The 18712-nt window shown below is 43.7% G+C and overlaps 1 protein-coding gene across 1 annotated transcript in view; it reads right to left on the bottom strand.

Moving 5' to 3' along the window:
• Cap-D2 (CAP-D2 condensin subunit) overlaps nt 1–18354 on the bottom strand; it is a 79488-nt gene extending 61134 nt beyond the window's left edge. The window contains exons 1-12 of the mRNA XM_037427563.2: nt 18285–18354; nt 17930–18065; nt 17743–17818; nt 17603–17661; nt 17336–17523; nt 15917–16062; nt 12940–13061; nt 12123–12246; nt 10075–10222; nt 8011–8133; nt 6125–6334; nt 2930–3008 (exon numbers count right to left, since the gene is read on the bottom strand). Of these exons, the coding sequence (XP_037283460.2) occupies nt 2930–3008; nt 6125–6334; nt 8011–8133; nt 10075–10222; nt 12123–12246; nt 12940–13061; nt 15917–16062; nt 17336–17523; nt 17603–17661; nt 17743–17818; nt 17930–18050 (1396 nt within the window). The 5' untranslated portion in view covers nt 18051–18065; nt 18285–18354. The remainder of the gene's footprint in view (nt 1–2929; nt 3009–6124; nt 6335–8010; nt 8134–10074; nt 10223–12122; nt 12247–12939; nt 13062–15916; nt 16063–17335; nt 17524–17602; nt 17662–17742; nt 17819–17929; nt 18066–18284) is intronic.
• Between the last annotated feature and the right edge of the window lie 358 nt (nt 18355–18712).

Genomic DNA, 18712 nt, shown 5'->3' with positions numbered 1-18712 from the left:
CACTGTGATATGTTATAAGGGGAGTTGTTGTTTCCCTCACAGGAGCCTCGTTAGGACAGTTAAGAAATCTTCACTGCGTTTTTCAGCCAAGAGATACTCTGCAGGGAGACCACAGTGGATGTGATGTTGCTGGTGAATGAAAACTTTTGTGATGCCCTAGGTTGCAGCAAGCATCCAGATGCGCTCACGACAGAGTTGACCAAGTTCTATGTGCTGACCATCCTGCATTTTTATGTAAAAAGGCTCAACAAATCGCGACATGAATGGCGTAAAAAGAAATTGCATGCGAAGGTCAGCCGTTGCTCTTAATGCCTCTCTCATTGCAGCCACGTACTTTGAGAACACTGTGGTTTTTAGTGGTAATAAAGTTTTTTTGTTGCTAGTCTTGTTTTTATTTTTTTACTACATCATAAAACTTCGCTATCTCGGGTCACTACTACAGCCGCGCCATAGCGGCACCTTCTTGAAAATAATTAAATCTCAAGCTCTCAGTGGATATGTACAAACGTAAACGAAACCACTCGTAATGAAATTGATATAGGGCTTATGTTCCGAATGTGTTAGTACATGTGGCGCCAGAGTTGCTCGGCTTAATCGTACTTGTGAATGCGATTGAGACCTAACGTATGACAATTTTCAATGGCAAATGATATGGATAATTCAACCATTCAAATTTTAACCTTTACAGTGTTTGCGAGCCTTTAGTTTACCAATCGGCCGCATCGTCCTGCGCCCGTTTCTGCACTTGTTGGCTCAGCTTTATTTTCACCCTAGCCTAAAACGTTCGCCTGTCCAGGTTTCTCTGCGCTTGTCTTAACTCAGAGAAAGTTTTCAAAAACATGCTAAATAACTCCGCGCTTCCTTTTTTCGGTGAAACACCAAGCGCACACGGCTTTCTCCGCATTGCCGAGGCTTTGCGTTTCGCGTTCCGTACAACCGACGCGCTGGTTGCGCCATTTCGCGGCGTCTACGTCAGATGTCACACCCGCGCGCTCTCCCTGATCCCACTACCCCCTTCTAGAAGACTGTAGTTCACGGTTTCCTTCTCGCAGCTGCTGGGTGCAACCGCGGCACGGTGCCTTTTCCAATTCCGATGCTTATCATTATGTTGACGCTTGGACAGTGTGGTAACTAATCAGAGCTGCTGTTCATCCGCATTATCAACAAAATCAGCTAGCCGCGAGTGATGGATGATAAGAATGGCATAGAATAATGCAAAAGTTGCCATCGCCGCTCCACGATACCCTGCCTCCATCCCGGCGTTGTCGGATACTTTTGGCGGGGGACAGCTGCTGGTGTTAACGTGTTAATGCAACTGTTTAGTTCGTTCATGAAAGCAGTATAGGCGTTGTTTCAGCGTACTTTTCACCATGGCCTCGCTATGCATGGGTGAGAATCACGTCGTGACGCTGCTGGGAAAGAATAGGAAGCAGCGGACATTTTTTGAATTTTGAGAATAAACGTTCCTTTGTATTGCTAGCTCAGGTTGGCGATATATATTTTTTCAATTTCACTACAGCGAAACTTTTGCTTCAACAAAATTTGTTCCGCGCCCCGTCAGTTTCGTAGCGGGGTTCGACTGTATTGCACTTTGGAGCACCATGGAGCAGCATTTCTCTTTAGGAGCAGTTTGGAGCAGCACTTCCATCACTGTTATAAGCAGTGGGCTGAACAGGAAATTAAATTTTGGGGACAAATTGAGAGGTGCCATCATTATGAAAGTAAATACGATACGGTGGGTTTATGGGGTCAGTAGTTATACTGGGAAATTGTGTAGATCAAATGGAATGTCCCTATCACAGGTTTCTCGACTGTCGGTAGGAAAATGTAAATAAAATTATCACCTGCACCTCTATACTTCAGAGTCACTCGCAACTCAATGTGCAGGCAAATAGTAGGAGTGCGCGAACAGCAGATCTTAGAACCTAACTAAATGGTGACAACACTGAATCTAACACGAATACAAATCGAATACTGATGGAATAGTTTTCAAATAGCGAGAGAACCATGTTCAGAGCAGTCCTACACCGGTAAGGTAACAATTTTTTAGCAGCCCAGAAATTCCACAACAATTTGTTTGAAACAAATATTCACAGGCTTTACGTAAGAAACATTCCCATTACTTTTAACAATAAAATTATTTAAACTGACGTAAAACTGCCGCAGGAATAGAGCCTTCGAAATAGTTTGTAACTGCAGGCGAAAATACAGCAGTGATTATCGTATTCAAGGTGGCACTTTGTCAACATCTTTTAAATAAAACTCATACATAAACATTATGCAAGTTCCACGATTTAACATTATCATGAATGTCATAGTAGTGCACCGATGTCATGTCATGTAGTGGATTGATGATGCTGTCATTTCGGGGACATTGGAGCTTTTAGCGAAAACGCCTACATCCTCCGATCAATATAGTGTTGACAATCCTGTAAGTATGTGGGCTGCATGCATCTTAGTAATTCGGCGATAAAAACGCAAAAAGTTACCCGTTGCAGCTTCAATGTCTCGTTCATTTAAACATTTTTGTCATTGCTAATTATTTGTGAATTTTTTGCACTTTCAATATGCACTTTTCAATTCAAGCACCAAATATTTGGTGTTAGGTTTGGTTGAACAAATCTGATTCATTATTCAAAATTTTTGGATATGCGCGTGGCCATAGTGAATAGAAATTTATTGAAATGTGTGACAAGACATCACTACGACTGTTGTTACTGAAACCTTCATCCCTAATCACTAGGTCATTCCATCCACAATACATCATCGTAATGGTAACACAAATATACACAAGCGAAGCCCACTAGTCTGCACCTAAATTTAGACACACTTGCAATCCACTCCAGTGACAAGATTGCCACAGAACCTCGCATTCTCAATGACAATATGCCAAAGCGAATTACATGAACATCACAATAAAACTGCTCACCGTCGTTGTGCAAAATGCGCAAAGCTTTCAGCTTCTCCTCTTCCTCGGCAAGGTTCTTCTTCAGTTCTTCAGGTGACAACTAAATGGTGACAAAAGCAAAGAAGGTAACGTCACGTGATGTTTCTGTAGGTGTGATTTAGCTAGGCCATCTGTGAAAGTGTGTGCTCATGCGCGCCATCTAATGTAATTTTCCTTCTCTGCTTTTTTTTTTTTTTTGTAATAGATACAACACGCTTGACGAATTAATAGAAGCGCACAACGTAGCACAGTATGAACGACTTTCTAAGACTAAAACGGGCAGGTACATCCTCGAAAAACTGGGAATCCACTATCACACGCAGCAAGGCGAAAAAGCCGACATAACCGTGATGATGAGGGAAAAGATAGTGATTCCGCCGTTGCCCAAAAATGTGCACCCGGAACATCACACCGGCCGAAGAAACCAGAGAGCGCAGGACTTGCAGAGAAAATTCGGAAATTGCAAGGAAGCGGTATTCGTGGACGCGGCCAGATACGCGCGAAGGTGTGGTTACGTGGCCGCGGTGGTCGACGGTAAAGGGACATGCATGACGAGCGTTACGGTGCAAACGCCACTGACCGAGACGGCCGAGGAGGTGGCCATAGCACTCGCGGTGGCGACCACTGAGGCCGAAGTAGTAATTAGTGACTCGCAAGCAGCGATACGCAACTATGCGAACGGTCGTGTCTCCCGAGAGGCGCTGCGAATCCTAATGACTAACGAAGACAAAATTCGGGAAAAAAATGACACTTTCGTCATATGGACCCCCGCACACACACAAACCCCGCTGGCCGGCAACGAGGCGGCGCACGCGGCGGCTCGAGCACTCACGAACCGAGCCGTTGCGAACGCCGACGCCGCCTCGGACGAAGTTCCACGCGGGGGGGAGTGGGAGTGGGGGGACCGCATGACTAGTTACCACGAAATAACGCAGCACTATAAGCTAGAAAGGCGAAAGTACCCTCCGCCACACAACAGGTTAAATAAAAAACAGGCAGTTGCGTGGCGACAACTGCAAACATATACTTATCCGAATCCAGTTCTCTTTAGTCTCTGTTACCCTGATCTGTATTTAACAGAAAAATGCAAGGTTTGCGATGAAAGGGCGACACTTTCACATATACTATGGGAATGCTCGAGTTTAGATGAAAGCAACGATGAAAACCACGAAGAGGCAGTTTCGGACCGCAGGACACGCTGGGAGGGGGCTCTGCTCAGCTCCTCATTCGAACAACAACTGTGGGCCGTCCAGCGAGCCGAGGAAGCCGCCCGAGCCCAAGGGCTCGTGGCCGACGCCTAGGCCCGCCCCAAATCAACTTCGCTGGACTTCATAAATAAAGTTATTCTTCTTCTTCTTCTTGTAATAGATTCAGTTTTAAGTTGACACTCCTGGTTTTCCCTCTTTTTCGTCTGTCCTTGTTTTCGACGCTGTGGTATTTCGTGGTCTTATGCACCTGAGTGCCTTATTGTCTCTGCCCTCTTTTCTGATTGAGATGGCCATTCGTCAAAGTTGTCACAGTAATACTATCAAAATGTGCAAACATGCGTAATGAACGCATCTTTTTTCTCGAAAAATGGGAGCAAAGTTGGAGGTGCGTGTATTATGCGAGGCAAATTTCATGAAATCTTTTTCAGTATGAACAGTAAAATACGGCAATGCAAAAAAAGGTTAGCTCGCTCAGCTTTTTTGTTGCACTTTACTGATCTTCGGTGGTTGAAGGCGCTATCTTCTGCAAGCTGTTCTCATGCCGCCCGCTAACGCCATAAGAGCGTTTCACGGCTATCTTTTCTCACAATCGTTTAACCGCAACAGTGATATCTGCTGTGATCTCGAGGGGCGCCCAGAAGAGTGCAATACAACGTCACGACGCACTTCGCCTACTTCGTGGCAACGTCACACGATGACCACTACGACATCGTTGACATTGTAGCAGGCAACCAACATTGCAGCAAGCTACCGTTGAAGCATCAAAAACGAACCGTCGATAACAAGATTAACGACAGGATGTTACGGAAATATAGTCATGATCTTTTCTGGGTGACAAGCGATTTCTTTGTGGTTTTCGGAAAACTTGCGACGCAATGGCGACGAATGGCCCTTCACGACAGCAACTCCTGTCGTCGTCGCTCAAATATTGGGTGCATGTGGTTGGGCCTTAATGTTTCATATTTGCAGAAAGCGACTGTCGGTTGGCCCGAGAAGTTCCGCGACCTTCACTCACTGTGTGCTTGTCAGCTGCTATGTCTCTACACCCGACTGTGGCGCACAGATATTCAAAAAGACTGGGTTCGAGCCGCGAACAGAGAGAAAGAAAGGTATACGGCGTGCGGCAGCAGGTGAAAGGGGGGAGGGAGCGAGCCGCTGTGACCGAAGAGGGTCGGCATAATAATCAAAAATGGAAGAGATCCGACGGGCAAGGACGCGCCAGGTGTGGGTTAGCGGGACGGCAGCGGATGATTGTAGGGGGTGCGTTTAATACGCGGGGAAAAGAACGATCAAAATTTTGTTGGTGGTACGTTTATTATGCGAGTGCGTTCATTACGCGAGTAAATACAATATATGGAGTGAATGAGGGCTGGAAGCGATCCCTGCCATACGACCGAAATGGGCCTCGCCAACGATGCCGTGCACGTGGATTACCAAAGCTCGGGTCTGCATTCCCAAAGCGCTTTTTTGTCATGCATTTAAGTAGTGCTCAATTTCGAACGCCCTTGATGGCACTGAAGATGAGGTATTGTGGGTGGACATTATGACTAGAAAGTTTTGGAATACAGTGCATCAGACAATGATGAATAAGTGTGCAAATAAATGGTTTTAGTTTCTGCTTTGCTCAAGCTATATTAAAGTGAAAACTTTTTTTCTTCCGTTTGCTATCCCAGAAGTACCCCTCGAACGGTAGGTGGGTTCGGACTATACGCGGGTGTTTATGGAGTACCATTCGATCTATTCACTTCGGAATTATTCAACCAAACCTCTATTCGCTTCGGTTTGCTTCAAACCTCAGCCTTCTGTTCGCCCATCACTACCTCTAGTATGATTCGTCCAGTATTTGAATTCTGCACCACTGTTCATCTCTTGGTAAACGGAACTCCTGTTATACGGAACACACTTTCCTTGTCCCTTCAGGTTCCGTTTAACGAGAGTCTATCCTTATAAACCAATGGCATCACGGTACCTTGGCAATGAAAGGACTGCTGGCCATGTAGGACGACACAAAACCGACGGCATTCTTTCGGACGACGCTTGACTTGTCGCACAGCCTGTCGGCGATGAGCTCAAGCACAGTCTGTTGCCTGTCCAGTGGGATGCACTTCCTGTTGCACATGTCCTGCCACAGCTGCAACGCCTTGCTGCGCACAAACGCGTTCTCGTCCAAAATGTGTCCCTGGAGAAGAACGAAGAGAAAGATTACCAACACTACTTCCTCATGGGAGTCAAAGGCTACAGTCTGCAGAAACCCCACCCAGATGATGGAAGCACGGCAGCTGATCGTCTCTGCAACTAAACAAATGCTAGTCCGACTGATGTACTCAGCAAAGCACACCAGTCGTCCCGCTCATGACGCCTGTTTTGAGCGCACACCCATGAGTGCATAGGCCTTTGAGACTAAAATTCTGCAGGCTTCTAAAATTGTACCCGAACACAGACTGAACATTAACACAACAAAGATAAACTAACTATAATAATAATTGATGGTGTTTGTGGAGTTGCTATCACCCCCTGTAAAGTTGTGTGCACCTCATGGTCCACACGTGTTAGGGTTAAGCCGCACCTACCGCCACTGAGTGGTAGGTGGCGAAGCGCTCACCTGAAATCTTCACCATAATTATCATTACAGTTAGTGCGGTAATGCCAGCAGCGACGCCTGGCAGCGAGGCTAGGTGTTCGGACAGAAAATATTAGGGAGTCTCCTTGATGTGTGGCGGCTGGCGCAAATGGTTTTCTCCCGTCGGCCCCTTGTGGCGAGTCAAGTGTAGCCAACGCCACCTTCACGTTACTTTGTGTTTGTTCTTATGTTTGATTAAGAGTATTTGAATATTGTAAAAGGTTGCACTTAGCGTATTGATCACTAATGATGTACTTGATTCAGCTGAAGATATCGTCAATGTACAAGCAATTGAATAAATTTACACAATGTTTCGGTATGATCCGACCCGACCCCTTCAGCTGTGTCTTCCAAGAGTGGGCTCTCATTTTGAGACCCCATATGTTTGATGTCCCAAATCTTCAATACGATCATGAAAGATGCCGCTGTAGCGAAGTGCTCCAAATATTTACACCACTTTTTTTTTTTTAATGTGCACCTAGATCTACAGAACACAGGCCTCTGGAATTTTACCCTTATCTATTACATCTGCGGGACCGGAATTCGACACAGCGAGCTCTAGGCTAGCCGTCGAGCGCCATAACGACTAGACCACCACAGCGGGAATAGAACCATCAGATAAGATAGCGTAAACACTAAATTCTTTCGTACATTGCTGTTAACAAAGACACACTCATAACGAAAATCTGCACAGTAATATGTGGCTCACTGAGATTTTAAATGATCTAGAAAATGTTAAAATAGACTTCAGGACTATGAAAGAAACAAACGTGTAGGTACTTCATCAACACACCTTTACATGGTTTCAGAATGTAGAACATGCCTATTATGAACACATCTTTATTTGTCCCTTTACTCCAAAAAGAAACTTTTGACACTTACGACACTTTTTCTTCAAAACAGTTTTTGCACTCTTCTAAGCCAAGATGTCAAACAAGCTCAAAAATTTGCAATTCTGAATTACCTTTATTTACTGAAAGAACCCGAGATCCCACGATTTTTTGCATAAAAGCAGTGCACAAGCTGCAATTCTCGTCATCTCACGACTTTCTTTAGATGCATCGCCATCTGCTTTTTTTTTCATCACTTTATGACTTACTGAGCATTTTTCTTGAAAAGGAAAGTGTTTTTGGTATTGTACAAGCTCAATTTGTCAATACAAAGAAAGTCGTTTTCTTCTTGGCATATCCTAGTTGTACTTCTGGTATTAAGGATTTCTGGCATCAAGAACAAACCTCAAGATGGTCAAGGAGGGCGTCTCTCAGTTCCTTTTCTTTGTCATCCAGCCCCTCCTTGCTTAGGACATCAAGCACAATCTTGAAGAAAACTGTCAAAACTGCTATTCGTATAGTGTAGCTCTGGAAAAAAACAAACGAGTAATACAAAATGTCAAGCTCAGGCTAGGTAACTGCACACGGACAAATCTGGGACAAACAACTCGCACTTGCATCTGATGGTTGATCTTTGATCTAGTAATATTTGTCCAAAAAGAAAAGTTACGAATGAAGTTTTCTTACATGACTGTATTCGGCACATTTGTAAAACATCACCAAACTAAAAATGTCATCTTGGTCTCTATGAAAGCTTCTTGAAGGATTAAATACAAACATAAAATCGCTATAAAATTAGCACCAATGTTAGAAGAACAAATACGGCAGCCATATGCACAAGAAAAGAAAGCACGCCCTTCAAAAAGCTTTGGCAAAGGCTTGTGGAGATCACGCGATACCCGAACATGTGGGCTAATGCAGAGCTGCTTCTACAACTGCTCCCTGGTCAAATAGGTCACACTGTCGCCAGAGTTGCACTACCGCCATAAGGATGGTGGGTTGCCCTCAATTTCTATTACGCCACTTCCGGTCAACCAAGTCCCATGTCGATACATGTTTCTAGTTTCACTATTCACTTTCCATGGTAGCCTAGCTGAGAAAATTTGCCGACACTGGTTTGGTAATAGTCTAGCAGAATCTTGTGGCCACTGTGGCACAACAGAGTGTAGAAAGGTAGAGGAAAGAAAAACGAAATATAACTATAAAAACCTCCACTTTGGATTACAAGCTTAGTTTTGTATTTATGTTCGAATATTTAAAAAAAAAATCAAGGAAAGGAATAGGGAACAGAAAAAGTCGCAGCTTTGCCGCTAATGCAAAGCAATGAATGCGTTAGCAACAAATTTGAATGCCATGCGAAGAATGGCAAACAGACTGAAACGTGCCCCGCATCGCTCACGCACAAATGACGCACGAAACGTGCTCACATGTACAGATGAACACGAATAAGCGTCTCAGTTGTTACTTCACTGTTTCTGAAAAGTGCGCCCTTTTCGCAAACAGAGACTGTGCGGCGAGCGCAATGACCTTTGTGCGCCTGGTAATCACAACAGAATCGTTCCGGTGAAAGCTCAAGGCGTACAATTCTCCCCAGCACAAGATAAGCGCGCGCACGCGTGAGCCTCTCCCCCCCCCCTCCTCTCCATGGGACAAAGTACGCACAGGAGACGAGAGTGCGCGGCGCCGCGTCGATCTGGTGCCGCGCGCTCATTACGCCATCTCTCTGGTAATGCTGAAAATGATAGTTCTTCCAAGATGTGCATCGCCAGCAGTCAGTGGTAAATATAATATGAGGTTGCTGACACGTCCTGTAGAGTCGTTTGCGCCGCGTGGCGCACGTGTCCCGTGCAGAAGCCGTATTTCAGGGTCACAACTATTGAGCGATAGGTGGTGTGTTCGCGAGCGTAGATCACAGCTATCATCATGATGGTTGTTACAGTGGTAGCGCCGGCGGTGACCCCTGGCGGCAGGCAAGCCTTGGTAACGGCAGAAAGAGTTTAGCGAGTCTCTTGTGGCGTGGGGCGGCAGCGCAAAGGGTTGCCTCCAGCAGCAGGTCTGCTGTGGACGGCACCACGAGCCGCTTGCGGTGGGCCCACGTGGTGAGTCAGGCGTTAGCGACACCGCCTTGTTTGTCATGTTGTTGAGTGTACGTTAATAATGTTTATGGATGTCTTGGCGTGTTAATTACAATTGTTGTATAATAATTCGGCTGACGATATCGTCGATCAAAAAGTACCTAAATAAATGTGTTTGGTTTGGTTTCTTTCAACCGTGTCCGCTATCTTCGTTCACTCAAAGAGCGTGGTGGTGCGCGCCGAAGTCTTTTTGTGGATTATTTTTCTTTCTTGTGTTTTAATATATATAGATACGTATACATATACGGTGAACGACGGTGACGTCGACGTCGGCATCAAAATCCAGCAAGAGTGTTCATATCTCAATAATAATAAAAAAGTAACAAACAAACACCTTGACATTTAGCAGTTCGACGAGCAACCCGGCCGACTTAGTGACCAACTCGGGCATCTTGTCTGTGAGCTCAACGAGAAACGTGGCCAGGTTCCGAATGCCCCCACAGTCCTGCGCGTTCTCCAGGGAATCCAGTCGGCACAGTTCTCTGCATAAGACAGGCGTGCCAATGGACGTAATCACACGGATAACCAACACCATGTGCCTAGCTTCTTGTCTTTAGCTCTTTAAACCGCTACTGTATACCCGCAACACAAACGCCTTTAAGAGTGAATGCAATTCAAGGCCCGCAACATTTTATATTCCAGTCCAATCAGTAAGCTTGTCCGAACACCAATGTTTGTTACATATACGAAACTCAGTAGTGAAATAACGAGTGGTCCATACAGCAAGCTACAGTGAAACCCCGATTATACGACTTTCAGGGGACCACTCAATACCGTCGTATAATCCGGGCGTCGTATAATTGAAAGACTAAGAATATAGCAATGACACTCAGCCTTGCCCCAAAAAATGGGTATAGACCGCCTGAATAAGCCGACGGCACGACCTTGTGCCTCTGCTAGAAAGGTAGATTAAATTATTCTTGCCAGCGACAGTTAATGGCAGCGTAACTTAGTTGAAAGAGGGGTGAGCGAATTTCTATTCTCAGGATTAAAAAGAATGGAATCTAACGCGCATCTTTCTACCGATAAATAGTTCAAAATTGCCTGCACATGAAAACAAAACTGAAACCGTGTTGCCAATAGTCTCCCCTCAGAAGAGTGAGACACAGTGTCATCGCTATTACATAATGGCGACTGACCACGAATGTGCGTAGAATGCCTTTGTGTGTGACTGAGCAATGCACGTTGTAATTTGTGGCCTTGTGAAGTGCAACTAGTGATGTCCCGTTGTTATTATGAACGTCGACGTCAAGTCAAAGTAATCTTTCACAGTGAAAACAGCTGCGTCGCGCCCTTATTCGTCCGCAAGCCAGTGACTATGACTGCGATAAAGGCAGGAGATCACATGTATGTGAACCAGAAAATGTTTTCACGGACCGAAAACCTGAAAATATCAACTTTTCGACCGGCTGGAGCTACTTTGTATGGATAGAGCTCGACTAGGTAACGACCCCAGATACGTGCACATGCGATTGCGGCGTTTGTAGAAGTGCATGAACTTCCAGGAGAATAAATTTTCCATTCTAAGAAGACATCTGTCTTTCTCTCTAATCTTCTAATCGTCAACCTAGGGGAACGCAAGTTTATATTTTGCACTCGTGAATATTTGGTCCATGCTTGATTTAAGTAAACGTGTTCTTTTTTCTTTTCGACGAAATCTGAATGTCGTCATAAGATGCGGGTCGGCGTGAACCTGCGTCGTATAACCAAGGTTTTTAATACATTATTCCTATGGGGATTTTGCCGGGTCCTAACCGATTTGTCGTAAAATGCAGGTCGTCGCGAAACCAGGTGACGTATAATCGAATTTCCACTGTAGTTCGAAAATCTAATTTTTTTAATGGTTAATTCACTAGTAATAGTTGATGTGCCAAAGAAACACGGAGGCTGCAACAAGTACCACTGCAGAGGGTTCTAAATTAAGTTGCGAATTACCAAGGCCAAGAGCTTTCCTAAGCACTCGTGCAGAAACCGCATTATTACATAACACAGTACTGCTCACTTAGTGTTTACAGCGCACTCCCTGCATCTCCATAAGCAGCTTGTGCAAAAACAGTCATCATATTCCCATGGTGCCATCTACGAGAGGCTGTGTAAAAACACAGTCTAGGATATCTGACAGCAAGTGGAGCCAATGTCTCATCGCTCTTTGACCCTTGAGGTTAACACTGGGAACCAGCATGATGGGTCTTTTTCCGTTCGACAGAAAAATATCATGGACTTTGGACAAATCCTGAATTAAAAGAAAGCAATAAAAAATAACCGGAGAAGCTTCAATTGCCTTACCTTCTGTTTCTTAAAGCTAACAAAACAATAAAAACCACAATTTTCAAGTCAATATACACTTGGAAAAAAGAAATGCGAGGCTGAAATCTCTCTTACCTGATACAGTCGCCAACAATGCTTTTCATGCCAAACTTCTCCGAAAAGATCAACAGGACTTCGGCAAGGAAGGATGCCACGTGCTCCTGAGCTTGCAGCACTTGTATTATTTTCATGACACATCCTGCGAAAATGAGACACCTTGCTTGAGTGCAATGTCTTCAGAATGTACTGCAGCAAGCTTGGGGCACGCACTGTAGCAATGGTTTTCATTAATGACCGACGAGTTGTCATCCCATAATTTCACAGCTTTATGAATTGATGTAAAGAAAGCAAAGTCAAATAAAATTACAGCGAATCTTGAAACCAAGAACATCTCTAAGCTTGGGTTTCCAGCTTTCCATGACATCTGAGAAACCTCCCCGACATGTTCTCATAAGCACATGCGTAGTATGCTCTGAGAAGACAAAAAATTTAGTAGCTTACAAAATCATGCTATCTACCTGCTGAACCTAAATACTTGATAAATATTTACAGACAGATTCCAATTGGTAGATTAAGTTTGATGACAATCAAATGCACTGTTACTTTGACCACTACAAGTGGCATAGTTTCCTGAATGAAAACAATGTTCACTCAGTAATTCAATAGAGAACATTGCTTTTTTCGGTTCATTGTCCCCTCTATATGACATGTTTATGTGACAAAACTAAGAAAGCAGTAGCATGACTTCCACACTTTTGCGATGCTTTTACAAGATGCCAACAACAGCGTCATTATTGTTGGCCCACTTCCATCCAGCACTCCTGTACTTTTTTCTCAATGACGCCGTGCATGCAATCGCCAATTACAAAGCAGTACCAGCACATAAACTCACCAATAGAGTAGCCGTGCCTTTTGATGTTCAGGCCAATCACCGTGGTGAATGCATCCTTGATTGTGCTAGACTTATTATTGCCAGCATCTTCTATTAGCTTGAAGAAGCAGTCAGCCACCAGACTGGGAAAAAAAAACGTGTAGACGATGTCAAGGCACACTTGACTAACCATACTTGACTGCACTAGAACTAAATATCAGCCAACTAATTCTTGATTTGATGATAATGGGCAGTCTCGCTATATACATTTGACTTGCTGTGGTGTATCAATGGCTATGGTACATTGCTGCTCAACACACAGTGATATCAATCAATCAAAGAAAATTTTTTAAGAAATCAGAGGTGAAAGTTTACGAGCCAATTGGTGCCACAAAGATCTTTGTTCTTGGTGCCCAAGTATGCTGATTGAAGTCTCGTTCTCCAGTTCAAGTATGCATGTCCAACCAATGCAACACATCCAAGCAATTCTATGCTGTGGAGCTGTGCAAGAAAAAATTATTACTGGTGCCATGGTCCTCGCAATTTTATCTGTGCCTGTACCGTGATTCGGGCCACATTAAATTAGCACCGACTACAGCACATTTGATCATCTGCCATCTTCTTTCTTGTTGCACAAACCAATATATTAATATACAGCTGAACTAGTCAAAGTGACTACTGAAACGTGGCAATAGTACGTTTCCATGCAATGACTTCTTTGCATCCTCAAGTCCTATTAGCGGTCTTGCAAGTTTAAGTCTGTAAAATCGAATGGCTTGTGCTTACCTAGCAACTAAACATGTTTGTCACCTTTGAAGTAGTCACCCATCAGTAAATGCATTGAATGTAGTGCTCCTGCTATGAAAGAAACTCTACCCAATTTTAAATTTTTTTCATTTTATTTTCAGGTGCCGTGAGGCTAGTCTAGTGAATTTTAATTGGTGGCACACATAGATTCATATGTCAGTCAAGGTAGGCTAAAGTATAGCGAATTAAAGTAGTCTGCCAAATAGGCAAACATGGTTAAGATTTGGTTGATCCAAAAAAAAAAAAGGAAAGAGAGAATGAATAGGACCTTTGGTGTCTACAAAGTCATTTGCACCTGTTCAGGGTGCATAGAAAATCGTCTTGTCTGCTACGATGACTGAAACTTCGCTTGCACATCATAGGTAAACGTTCTGAAAGTTTGGCAGTCACTTCAGGGGTGCCACAAGGCAGTGTCCTAGGCCCCCGGCTTTTCTTGGTTTATATTAATGATATTGTTAGCGTAGTAAGTCCTGGTGTTCAAAGTCGATTATTTGCAGATGACTGCGTATTATTCAAAAAAATTTTTCATCTCGATGATCAGGTTGAGTTATATAGCAGTTTAAATAACGTATTGCAGTGGTGCGAAAAATGGGGAATTGTTCTGAACGCCGATAAAACAGTACTGCTCCCTATAATGCGTAAAAAAGCACCCCCGTCTTTTACTTACCAGCTTGGTTCTTTGCCACTTAGGCAACTCGATAGCTATAAATACTTAGGTGTTACAATAACAACTACCGTATCGTGGAATGAACATATAAATATTATTTCCTCCTCTGCATTCAAAAAGCTCTGCTTTCTAAAACATAAGCTTCATAATGCCCCAAGCAATATTAAATTACTGGCCTATTATTCTTTAATAAGACCAAAATTAGAATACGCGAGTGCAGTATGGGACCCATACACTCAAACTAACATCAAGTGCCTGGAAAGAATACAGAGGAAAGCCGTCCGGTTCATTTTTAACAAGTTCTCACGAGTCGACTCTCCTTCTGAAATAATGAAGGCCAACGGCATTTCCCTTCTTAGCACACGTCGAAAACAGATAAGAATTGACCTTCTTTCTCTTCTTCTGAACAACAAACTTGTGATTGACCCATCGCCGTACCTGAAATCGTTATCAACCAGACCCACAAGGTATCATCACGCCAAATCTCTAACACCCTATTTCTGCAGGACAGACGCTTATAAGTTCTCATATTTTCCACGCACAGTCTCAGATTGGAACGGAACAACTCGGGTATCCTCAGAGAATCTATTTCTTCTTCGCTCTAAATAGCATTGTCCTGAAAATTCAGGTTTCCGATCTTTTATTACAGCGTTTTTCTTTTCTTTTTTGTTTTCTTTTTCATCTTGTATGTGCTGTACTTATTGTATACTTAAGTATTTATTGCTTTCTTGGCTTGAACGGTGAAAATAATTGTGTTTATTGTTTTGTATTTGTTATGTATTTATTTTTACTTTAATCCCACATCATATGAAGTATGAATCTTAGGTATTTTTTTCTCTTTTGTCCGGTACATGCGTCATTAAGAAATAATTTGCTATGTCGCTCCTTGTGTTCACTATCAGTGTATGAAACACTCACCCCAAACAATCTTTATGCCACTTATTGTTCGACTATGTCCCCTTGTAACTGCCCACCTGCTTGGGCCTAAGGGTCTGCAGTATGTAATAAATAAGTAAAGTAAACATCTTGATTTGCAAGAATTGGTTCATCTTGATGGTGTTCTTTGAGCAGCACAAAGAATGAGAACGAAAAAGAAACACTAACAATAGCATGGGCACTTTTTATGTTTTTAGACATGGTCTTTAGTGCCAATTTGAAAACATCGTTACAAGCCTATCCATCAGCATGAGTACTGACACTTTTCATAAATTTTCTGTTGGTCATAGAATGTCCCAGAGGCTCTCAGCTGCCTTGCACTTGCATTTTGATTTGTTTATTTGGCAAAGGAAGCGACAGATGTTTTCCTGAGAGACAGTGTAATCCCTAGCACTTTCTTTTCTGATTGACTTTCATCATCTGTCTAGTTTTTTAATGTGGACTGAATGCAATTACACGAACGTTCTTGCGTTTTGACAGCGTCAGAATGCAGCTACTACTGTCGAGAATCGAATTCGCAGCCTCGCATTCTTTGCAGCAGAACGTTAAGGATGATGAGTGTCAAGAAACACCCAACCTTTGACTCACTTGATATACTCGTCTTCAACGGGTTGCGGTGACCACAAACACTGCAACGACAGCTCGTGTATATTCTTGAGGCACTGGACAGCCTTCAGCTTCTGTGACGCCCACTCGAGAAACTTCCCGTTATTTGCAGCCATTTTTTTGCGACCCTGCAATAAAGACAACATAAAAGAACAAACCCCTTCAATGAGTGTCAGCCTTTGCAAAAAAATAAAATTTGCTTTATCTCTCTCCATCATTCCTATAAAAGGCATGTCGTATTGAGCAAAGCTGTCACTACAACTATCATTCATTGGCAAACGCTGTCACAACGAATTGAACTCAGGGTGAGACAATGAAAAAAAGTTTTCAATTTTTTAATAAGTATCCTGCATATGTAGGTAATTTAGGGAAGCGTGCACGCGAGAACAGGCTAGGTTAGCACAAACAAGGCAATGATTTAATCTCGGGAGATGAACTAATGAACTTCCCAACCTCTACCAACTTGCATTAACTATCTGCCTGAATACTTCAAAGTCGGTTGTTAAATCCAGAAGCTTAGCTGACATAAAACCTTAAACCAAATATACAACTCAGTATTTCTATGCAAGAAATTGAAATATGCTAAACTTTGTGATTGACATTTTCTTGACAAGACAAACCTGACAGCTTAAATCCAATATTTTCTAACATGAAATCCCTATTAATAGGTTTATCAAAGATACGTGAAATGCTTGAAAAAAGTATGAGTAACCCTCCCAAGAATACAAGGCATGCTCTACACAAAAAATCTCCAAGTCAGCTTTCATGCCAAACAAACTTTTTCAAGTGAAGGCATGATAAAAGAATGAAGCCTCTGATTTCATGCAAAACTTGGTTGATTGATTGATATGTGGGGTCTAACGTCTCAAAACCACCACAAAATTATGAGAGACGTCGTAGTGAAGGGCTCCGGAAATTTCAACCACCTGGGGTTCTTTAACGTGCACCCAAATCTGAGCACACGGGCCTGCAGCATTTCCGCCTCCATCGGAAATACAGCCGGGATTCGATCCCGCGACCTGCGGGTCAGCAGCCGAGTACCTTAGCCACTAGACCACCGGGGCGGGGCGCAAAATTTGGTCAATCTAATGCGAGGCACACACAAAACATACTTTGCACATTCATGGGCGTGAACTATGAAGACCAATTACGAAACAATTATGTTCACTTCACGGTCTTCTGGCCAACTCCTCCCGCTATGGTGAATCAATTTCCAAGTTAAAGCGCTAGTAACCCGTGTAACACACTTCACAGCACAAATTAGTCCAGTGCTGTGCCAGTCTATAATGCCGTAACAGGGACAGATTTCTTACCCCACACAAACAGCGGTAGCCAGATGGTAACGAAACAACACGGATGACACAATTTAGCACATAACGATTCTGAATCGCTTTCAGGCACCTTTGTCGCACTCGCGGTCACGTCCAGCGACGGCTTCCTGGATTCATCTTCAACAAGCTCCATGAGGTGACAGAGTACGTAGCAGGACATCTTGAGGTGGTTCTGAGCCTGTTTCTTGGTGTCGAAATCTAAAGACGCGTCAGGATCTCGCAGCAGTATCGTCAAGTCCGATTCAACCTTCGAAACACCTGCGAAAGCACGAGAAGTCGCGGTGACAGGCACAGACATTCCCGACGTAAGCGAATTAGCGCCGACTAGAGTACTTACCCAAGAGTGCCAGGTCAAACGCATCTTGTATCACGTTCTCGTCGAGAGAATGAAAGTTCCTGCATATTGACAAGAGGCGTCAACTAGGGCTAGTTTCGAAAACGCGTGTTCACGAGAGGAATGGGATGTTTATGACTCACGTCATAACGCTGTAAAGCAGATCGAAGGAATCAACCACACATTTGGTGTCGAGGAGCCTTTTCTTGGAGAGAAATCCTAAGCGAGGAAAAACAAAACAAAAACAGTGCAGGTAAGGTGACTCAAAGAGCAGCTGCGCGGATCAAACCGCGTTGAATGGATAGAGCAGTTCACTGTAGCACTACGTACCTCGAACCTGGGCTCCGATCTCCTGAGCTGGAACCACGTCCTTGACATAATAGTGGCCGACACGCTCGGCTCTCAGGAGTAGGTCCTTTGTCAAAGGCAGGACGAACTCGAAGTCCGCCATGCTTTTAAAAGTGATCTGCGTAACCAATCAGAACGGGTCACCTTTTTTTGAATTTGCGCCCATTGCCGGAAAGCAACGCGTCGCGCACAATCGTCTCAGCTGATTTACTCTCACATAGTTATTAGAACACCTCACGAGAGGCGACAACTTCGCGCTTGCTCGGCGCCCAGTATGTGTTCACAAGGACACGACAAAATTCGTCAATTTCAAGCGCGTTCCAGTTTCAATACTTACCGCTTCGTTCCAAAGTAACCGCGGATGAACCCTTGTTGTGCACCGGCCAAATGCCGCCAAATGTCGTAAATCGTTCCATAGCCTCCTAGATTTTTTTTGCCTGCCGAATGAACGCGAAACGCCCGTCATCTATGGCGGCGCTGCCTACGTAGGAATAAAAATTTATGATGTACCTACAAGGATTAGAGGCAAAATTAGAGGGAAGTGGACTGGGCTTCAACCTCTCTTTAGTCGAACAAGGAAAACTTATTTATCAGGCACTACCAGCATTAATGTACGCAGATGATGTAGTGCTAATGGCCAACAACAAGGAAGATTCGCAGAGATTGATGGACATCTGCGGTAATGAGGGAGATAGGTTAGATTTTAGATTCAGTGAGGAAAAATCAGCTAGCAGTCATGATTTTCAATGACAACGAAGGTAGTGA

The sequence above is a fragment of the Rhipicephalus microplus genome, chromosome 3 (genome assembly GCF_043290135.1).
Source record: "Rhipicephalus microplus isolate Deutch F79 chromosome 3, USDA_Rmic, whole genome shotgun sequence".
Classification (NCBI taxonomy): domain Eukaryota; kingdom Metazoa; phylum Arthropoda; class Arachnida; order Ixodida; family Ixodidae; genus Rhipicephalus; species Rhipicephalus microplus.
The sequence above is the reverse complement of the archived record's forward strand: the minus strand, read 5'-3'. Positions and strand labels throughout refer to the sequence as shown.